General features: G+C 39.5%; 1 protein-coding gene and 1 pseudogene across 2 annotated transcripts in view; one reads left to right on the top strand and one right to left on the bottom strand.

Moving 5' to 3' along the window:
* Positions 1 to 4,067, top strand: part of LOC140924655 (uncharacterized) — a 4,578-nt gene extending 511 nt beyond the window's left edge. The window contains exons 1-3 of one of the 2 annotated variants that reach the window (XM_073374684.1): positions 592 to 678; positions 2,311 to 2,622; positions 2,983 to 4,066. In XM_073374684.1, the coding sequence (XP_073230785.1) occupies positions 2,338 to 2,622; positions 2,983 to 3,846 (1,149 nt within the window). In that variant the 5' untranslated portion in view covers positions 592 to 678; positions 2,311 to 2,337 and the 3' untranslated portion in view covers positions 3,847 to 4,066. Of the gene's footprint in view, positions 1 to 591; positions 679 to 2,310; positions 2,623 to 2,982 lie in introns of those variants that run through there. The other variant, XM_073374685.1, reaches the window with a different exon arrangement.
* Positions 4,068 to 4,909: 842 nt separating this feature from the next.
* LOC140925056 (arrestin domain-containing protein 3-like) lies at positions 4,910 to 8,997 on the bottom strand (annotated as a pseudogene).
* Positions 8,998 to 9,231: the final 234 nt, after the last annotated feature.

Below are 9,231 nucleotides of genomic sequence, written 5' to 3'. Positions count from 1 at the left end.
CTTACTTTCGAGTTATACTGACAATTTATGATTTCGTCTAGCTGTTAAAAGGCATTCATGCATTGCTTACGATGTAATCACGAAGAATTTTGTCCTTGATCAAGTACTGTTCTCTTATGTACCAGATACTTTTCATAATTCTTGTCACTTCTCGCTTTAGAACTTAAAGTTTTATAATAGTGCAATAAACACCCGCCCAACCCCCCTGAGAACTCCATCAACCATTTCTCATGTTATTGCTAGTCGCATAGACTTCCACTTGACTTGACTTCCTCTTTACGTAAACATGAAAGGCTATGCCGTCCATTCTGTAGAAAGGAGAAAGATATTGAGTCCGATGAGGTTCGATTGCCGAATAGTTCGAGTAGTAACCTCGGGAAAAATATTCACTCTTGTTCTGTCCTAGTTTTGTCTGTGTTAGTTTTAAAACACCCCCTTTTTTCGACGTTTTTTTTTTAGGTTTTCCAGATCATAATTAGAGCTATTACTTTAGCAAAACGTGCACGTTACCAGATTACGCTGCTTTTAAGTGTCATGTCTAGAAAATATGCAAAAATATTAATGACCTTTTTAGGAAATTCACTTTTCCTAGGTCACACGATTAGCATAATCACGTATGCTTGTTTACTAAATTGCCTCGCTAGACGATCGTAGGATCAGCTTCCATTCGTCAACAAAGTAAGATTTTTTTTTTCTTTACCTTCTGTTTAGTTTTAGTGGTGATTGCTGGGGTAATTATTTTTTAACGTTTTAAAAAGTGTTGCCAACGTCACGCCATTGATTATCAATGGTCTGATTTTACCAAATTATTGTTTTTGTGATCTAAATATGTTCAGAGTCACAACAGTTAGTTTAGTTTTCTTACACTACTTGGATTTCATGTTCTCAGCACCCTTGTATGCTGTCAGAGTTGTGTCCGATGTAGACTTTCGGAAACTTTTTAAGTCGATTTTAATATCTCTTTGCAAGTCTACTTAGCCTGGGTAGCAAGCGTTTCTGTGCGGTTTAGGAGCAAAGAATGAGGAACAAGAGTCACGCACCGTGCGAAAAATGGCGCAAGTATGTCTAAGCCTTGCTTCATTTTTGATTATCGTCTTTCAGTTCGAACCTACTATACTTTAATCTACTCCACTTTCGTTCTAGGTCTGCGCTGCAACTAAGAATTACGTTTACTAGCTACATATATCTTATTAGACGTTTTGTTGTGTAGTATCGCTGAGTATTTTACGAGTTCTGCCATATTTTGACGAGCCCTATGGGCTCGTCAAAATACAAACAACAAGTAAAAATACTCAGCGATACTACACAACAAAACGTCTTATAAGAGATATATTATCCAACACGCCAAATTGTTATTTCGGCGCTGGCGAATTTCGCGGATATTTCTGGAGTACAAATATCGCATGATATTTGTACTCGTCTCGCGCGTTATTTGTACTCTACGAAGCACAGTTGGATAATAATGCATTAACGCATTTCAAAAAATTGTTTCATTCCCTGTTCTTAAGTTTAAACCTTATTAAAATCTGTTATTATTCATTCAAAATATTTTCCCGATCCTGATTGGCTAAAAGCACACGTTTAATTCACCATAACCAGTTACTGATGACCAAATTTGGAAGAATTTTGTGTTAAACGAGGAAATGACGTAAAAAATGTAGCGTTTTCGCAGGTTAAGGCACCGTTAACCGAGAAGACCTGGGGACAAGGTTGAATTGTTTTGGTTGTGAACTTGAAAAATGGCGGACATTTCACTCGTTTCAAGAGTAAGAAATAGGCGAAACAATAGCTAAAACCATGGCAAGAACAGCAAGACGACAACTTGAAGGGCGACATATACTATTTGGAGAATATTTGCGGAGTTGGACAAACCTAAACGTGCACTATCGAAGATGAACTTAACATCGATGGATCGATGGAGGTAAGCATGTCTTAGCCATGTTTTTAAACTTGGAATTAGTTTGAATGAATAATAAAGCAATTATTGAATTCGGTTTCTCGGAGGGTGTTATCCACCTCGGCCTACGGCCTCGACGAATAACACCCTCCTCGATCTCCATAATTCTTCATAAGACACTCAGCCTTATTCATTAATTGTTAATTATTTTATAGGACTGAGAAAAATGTATGCATTGAAAGTCGCACATTTGATTTTGTCACGCTTCCCCTCGTATAGGAGGCAGTAGCCACAAAAACAAATAACGATGTACCAAAACTATAAATCGTGGGGTAAAAAATTAATAATGCCATCTTCTTATGAAACGATCGGATTGAAAAAGGGTTGAAATTTTTACCGCTTTCTCTCCACAGGTGAAAAGCTTCAGAAAAACCACGTAAATGGCCTCCAAACTAAAGGATGTTTCCAAACTAAGGCTGGTTCTGGTGGAGGGTGATGATTACGCTAAAAGTGCTGGGGAATACTCTGTCACAGACGACAAAGTTCGAAATAAAAACATTTGGGTTTGTCAAAGTAACAGCCGAATAATGTTCTACACAGGCAGTTCGTGGGTAATTACTGCAACCCAGTACATGCAAGATGTCCTTGATGGTAGCACAGGGGGGTATGAATCATCAAAGCCCGCTGAAGAACCATATGAAGCAAATTGGAGCCCTAAATTCAAGGTAAGTGAAGATGTTAGGAAACTGCCTTTTGTCGCGAAAGTGGGAGAAGGAAGAAATAAACCCATACCCCCTCTTCCCTTCCTTCCTTCCTCCCACAAGGATACGAACCTAAAGCCAGGGCATATAGTCAGTTCACATCTGTCGAGAGTACGTATTATCATCTTTGTGTTGTTCACTCGACAAGCCATGGTCACGTAAGAACATAGTATGTGGCCATGCTCACCGGCGTAGTCTCTTACGAGTTTACTGGAAGAATATAGAACCGAGATTTCTTAAACTCTGAAGTACAAATCTACGTGGAGGAACCCTTCTTTCTTTTTTTCTTTATCTCGTGATAAGTGAATGACATCTCTTTATCAGGTCAGTGAAGTTTACCTCTCAAATAAATGGGTCGTAGCTGAACAGCCATACCGTTCACCTTCGGTTCATATTTGGTGGTCAGCGCCCACCAATCCAGAAGTACAACGGGAAGGGGTTACCTGGTTCTACAACGAGGTGATCGTTAAAGAGACAGCGGGTAGCAGTTACTTCATGACTAATGGTTTCACTGGAGGCTACATGGGCATTCAAGATCGTTCTCCTAAGTGGGTCCTCTTCTCCATTTGGGACAAGACCTCGACAGAAGACGATCCAAATGCATCGCCGGACGACTTGGTCAAGGTGCTTGCCCATGGCGAAGGCGTCACTGTTAAACGCTTTGGAGGTGAAGGAACGGGTGGCCAGAGTTATCTTACCTATGACTGGAAGGTAGGCCACACATATCAGCTCATGGTGAACGTGAGACCAGATGCAAAAGAGAGCGACAAGGCCGTCTTCACGGGTTGGTTCCGCATCCCAGAGCTGAATATCTGGCGACTGTTAGCATCATTCCAGGTTCGTCCTCAGGCAGCAAGCAAGAAATTGGAGAATCCATACTCATTTCTTGAAGATTGGATTGGAAATGGCTACCGCCGTAAGGGCTTGTGGGGTCCAGCATGGATCAGAACAGACCGTGGTCCTTGGGTGCAAGCTACACATGGAAGAGGTACAACCACAGAGTACGATGCCAACAACAGAAACGCCTTCCTGTCTGATGACCGTAAGCATTTGGGGATGACTACTGGTGGACCAACACTGACAGATACGTCCTTGGGCCCTTATACATGTGATTCCTCCAGTATTCCATCTGTTCTTCGCTTGAATCCTCTCCCAGACCGCGATGGAGCTCCTGCCCGCGAATCCTAGATTCTCACCGTCAGTATCTTAGAGCTCATTTACAAAGCACCTAGAATACGTTTTTAATTTATGCATACATTTTTAGTTTAGGCATTTTTTGTGTATGCATACAGAAAGTTGCATTTTCTTCATCGGTGGTCTGTCCAATTAAAAGAATAAAAAAATGATTAAGATCATGTGTAACTCATTTTTCAAATTATTACAATTAACTACTATCATGATCGATTATCATGCTATGAACATGAGAAGAGAGAAGCAGAAAATGAAGAGCCAATTCTGCCAATTCCCCTTCGGCTTCTGTATAAGAAAACTTAATCATAAACCTAACATTTAATCAATATTTAAAATATACGTGTTTTCAAACAGCAACATGCCTGATCCCGTCAAATCATTTTTCCCACTGCATTTTTTAGCACACATGAAAGAAAATGGAACTTAAGTGTAGAGTATTCACTTGTATTCTGTGAAAAGATTTTAATAATAACTTTAGCAAATGGACCACAAGTTACCATCGTACATGCCCTTACTAATCATGGGAAAGGCGTCACAAATGTTTAAAACCAAAGGCGGTGTAATTGCTGACTAGCGTATCAAAGATCCTTACCCAATCAAACTTGTAGAATCCCATGGTGCAAGTCTTAATAAACTCACTGAATTTTGCCCGGCTTGTAATTTATGGTTCCGAAACTCAGTTAGTAGTAACACCCTGTTAGTATCTGGGAGGCCTAGGTCTGAATTCGACGAAAGATAACTTTTCAGAAAGTAACAGGCAACCGTGTCAATAAATTCACAACCTGCTATTTTATCTTCACGTCAAAATATCATAGATTTATAACTGTCCATGGTCAGTAATGTAACTACTGGCACGCCTATTTGCTGCAGTTACTCAATAAGATGCCCAGGGGGCATGAGCACATTTCGTTTGTATTTTCGAGCGCTATTCGGGACATTTTTTCTTAAAGTTTTGTTAGAATAAGATTGTAATGAGAAAAAAATCTTTGTGCCGTGTTTGGATGTAATAATGATCGCCTTTTTCCCGAGAAATATACAGTGAAAGATTATATCTCTACTACTAAACTAGAAAAAGGTAATTGGCAAGAGCTATGAAGATCTGCTCTCTCAAGAACGGATCAGCGGAGGGCTCGGTGTTTGGGGGTACTGTAGTTATCACAACTGGGAAGATTAAGTCGGTGTTGAAGGCCTTCTTCACGCGCACTTTAAACTAGACAGAAGTACAAATCAAAAAGTCTTAAATTGGTGTCAGAGAACCGTATAAATGTATCAGGCGTACCTGAGTAGGATAGTTACATTCAAAGGAGAGGGATCGAGTGTATTTCAAGCGAGAAGTCAACTGCATGCAGAGCAGTTTAGAACATGAGTTTTTTTTTCTTTTTTAATATTTCATTTTATTAAATTATTAACTGCAATTTTATTTAGTATTTTAAATACTAGTGTGTAAAATTCATGATTTCTTAAACATTGTAATGCGCAGATGAAAATGTCCCATTGATATATGCGCAATATAAGTTAATAAATTGTGCATTGTTTTTTCTTTACAGCATTGAGCGGCAGAGCTAAGAGGGGCTTGAGACGAAAACAGGGGTAGAAACTATCTACCCTTCCAACTTTCCCGCGGCTCTGCTACTTAAAGTTTCAAAGCACACACAAAAATGCTAGAGGCAAAGGTTACTGGTGGCTGTGCCAACTCATCGAAAAAAGAAAATTCGACGCGCAAAGGAAAAATTTCTGCAATACTCTGGCTATGAACTATACCCTCACATCTTTATCTTGTGAACTATGCGCTTACCTTAATTGCGTACGAAATGTCAATGCATCCGAATCCCTTCGTCGTTGGTTGACGTACAGGTGGTATGACGAAAGAATCAAACTCGACATTGGTTTGATCTCCAGGTGCTAGTTCTTGTTCTTCCTTGAGGACGTAAAGCTTCTCTGTTACTGTACGTGTCGTAGCAAGGCAAAACGGCAAACAAAAAAAACTTAAACGACGTCCCTTCAAGAATGAAGCTACCACACAAATGTCAAACCACCATAGTAATTTTGCAGAGAAATCAACAGACTTTCTACGAGGGTTTACGAACTTAAGACAATTTTTGTTTCCTTAGAGTAGCTAGGAAGGTACATTTTGAGTTTGTCTGTCCAATAGAGAAACTTCACTCTTAGTATTGATCAGGATGTAATTTCCCCTTATAATACCTTACACTTTCAAGCAGACAAGTGATGAGAAGTTTAAAAAATAATTGATTTGACACTAAATTCTCAGAACTGATATTGAATAAGACCAAGAGAAAATGATAGGGCCTTATTTTCTCTAGATGAGATATATGGCTGACAGTGTGGAGAATCAGCAATGAGATGTTGGGAGTTAAACGATTTTAAAAATATTTTCACGAGCGTGATACAAATCACGGCACAGACCCGGTGAGGCCAGATAGGGGAGTGGAAACATTTCTTCCCACCCCACTTTACTTTTTTTCAATGTTGCATTCCTTAACCCTTAACATCTGGGGATCCTAACCTCACTAAGCAATTCTCCATACTCTTCTCTATTTATTCCCTGTCGTACCGACGAAGAGAATTTGTTGAACAATCGAGAGCTCCTTTCGTGGCGATAATTTCTTTTATTCCCGTGACCTTGATTATTGATTTAGCAGCAATACTGTGAGGAGAAATTAGATCCTTGTCATTTCTAGTGGTTAAAGGGTTAATCCTTACCTTCAGGTGCTTTGTATAGCACTTTCTGTACAAGTTGCGCTTCAAAACCGATAACTGTTTTGCTACTCTCGTTATTTACTAGTCCAGATATCTTGACGTCCTGACCAGGGCAATAAGCTACACCTCCTATGCGGGCTTTGGTGTGCAGCTGGCCTGAAGGGCAACATGGCCAACCCAACATACGATCTTCTTGTTATCTTAGTTCCTGACGACAACGAATGATTAGAGAGTAACCAAAACCTGGTGAGCGATCGCCTACATGATTGCAGATGGGTTTGCAATTGGTGATTTTCTTCTCTCTTTGAGAAATCACTTTTGATTTTAAACATTCCTACTTAAAAAAGTAACCAGCATACGCCATACACCTTTGCGGTTTTTGCACATCTCTTTTGGACCAGGATAAAGGCGAATGTTACCAAAACATCAGCCGACAAAGAATGAGCCAGCAGTGTATACTTCTTCAGCCCCCTTTTCTGTTTGAAAATGGGGGAGAACTTATTGTATAGTTATACATCGTGTTCAGGACTATAAAAATTTTAAGGGATTGTAATTTTTTCGGGATTCTCTTTAATGTGAAAAGATAAGTTGTGGTAGTTCCCACTCGAGCCATATTTAGAAGAGTTCTTACTTGGGCACGGAATACATTTCGAGTCAGTACTTACGAGGAATTGTGGTTTCCAGGAGCCCATCAAACTCCTGGGTTTCCTAATCTGTACGCGCTCAACAATTACCAGGGGTGTGCGGGTATTGAGATCAATTCTCCACGGTCGGTCCACCACGGCATCTAACCAATATCGTACACTGCCGTAGGCACCTTCAAACGATGTTGGTAATGGGGATACCGGAAGCGGGAATTGAAAAGGGAAATTGTAGTTTCCGGGGTGAAGCTTGACGTCACTTCCGGATTGAAAAGGTGCTAAAAAATCAATAAAAATTAATAAGACGTCACCTTGTAGTGACATGAATAAGATTAATTAAAGGTAATATTAATAAGTTTGGTTCATTTTAGGGTATGTAAAACTTTGCCGATAGGTTGGTGTAGGAAGTGTAACACGCTTTTATTGGTTTAATTGATCGCCAATTCTCCAGAGTAGCTAGCTGTTTTTCTTCCTTTCTTTCCGACATTTGATCGACCAAGCGCCGATAGGTCCAGAAAGATAATTCAATTTCATCTAGCGCCTGAAGCATGTGCCTTCTTAGTAGACAGAGCTATCGAATAGCTACAGCCTTGTCAAAATGGTGGGAAAACTGAGCTAATCATGAATTCTGTTTCTTTCCAGCTCGATGCGACCAAAGTTTGTTTGTTTTTTTTCTGGTAATGTTACAAAATAAAAAAAGGAAACAAAGATGCTGAAACATATTTTTCATGATTTTTCGGGTTTAAACGCGTCTCCATTGTCATTCTTCATCTGCCTGCTACTTATTATCCACATAAAACAAATGTCAGATTCACTTCACTTCAACAGCAACAAAAGAATAACTGGAGCGAACCAAAACAGTCGACTCGGTACATAAAACAACGCAAATTTAATTCTTAAAACCACTGAATGAAGGATTTACAAAGTACTTTCCTTATATTATCTCCATCTTCTTCCTTCACTAGCTGCTGTTTCTCTTCTGGAATAACTTTAAAAATCGTTGCTTTTTAACTTGAGGCTTTGTGTTTGTGTTGTTGTGTTCATTCACGAAAAAGAAAACTGGCAGTGTTTTTCCCCCCTTCTGTCACACCACTTTCCACCATGCTTTAAGGGACTTGTCAGAAATTAGCAGGGGGGGGAGGGGGGGTGGAAACAGAGGGTGGGTCACAACTTTTTGAGACTCAGAAAAGGGAAGGGTCATGAAAAATGGGTCGTTAAAAGGGGGAGGGTCATGCAAATATATGCCCTTGATCATGTAGAGGCTCACCCACAGAAGAAAAAGGAAGTTCTTTATTTGGTAAAAAAAAGGGAAAAAAAGAACAACGAAACATTATGGATAGAAACTGTGAAGTACTATTGCAAGAATTTAACAAACATCCACTTTTCATTTATAACAATGCTATAGAGTCTTATTGAAATTATGAATAATGTTGTTATTAATGTTATTAGAGTTTTGGCTATCCTTTTCATCACTGTCTTCGCCATCACTATCAATGCAGCTGTGAGCATCTTGATCATCATTATTTATGTCATCAGCTTTGATACAATCATTTTCATCATCATCATGATTTTCATTTAAGTTAAAGCGTAGATATTGCTTGATAATGTCCTGTGATTCATTGCTGAACAATCCCTTCTCAAAGGCATATTGGATATATGGCCTTTGTGTTTTGAGGAGCCCACTTAATCCTTCATAATGAAGAGATAATGGGCCAATAGGCTCTGTAACATCATGCGACTCTTGATGAGATGCAATGGTTTCAATAACTCTTTTGCAGTCAGCTTCCATTCTTTTTGCCCTAGCTTTCTTTGCTTTCCTTTTATTTATTTTTTTTTGTTTCCTTTTTTTCTTGTTGGCTTGGAATACTGCACCTTAAAGAGCCTGGAACATTTTTCTTTCAATTCTGTAAGGTGGGGAGGGTCATGATATTTTAGGCCAAGCTCAAGGGGAGGGCTAGCAAATTTCACTCCCATTGCAGGGAGGGGTCACCTCATTTCCGAACCCAAATTTAAAATTCCCAGC

This window comes from Porites lutea, chromosome 14 (assembly GCF_958299795.1).
Source record: "Porites lutea chromosome 14, jaPorLute2.1, whole genome shotgun sequence".
Lineage (NCBI taxonomy): Eukaryota > Metazoa > Cnidaria > Anthozoa > Scleractinia > Poritidae > Porites > Porites lutea.
The sequence above is the reverse complement of the archived record's forward strand: the minus strand, read 5'-3'. Positions and strand labels throughout refer to the sequence as shown.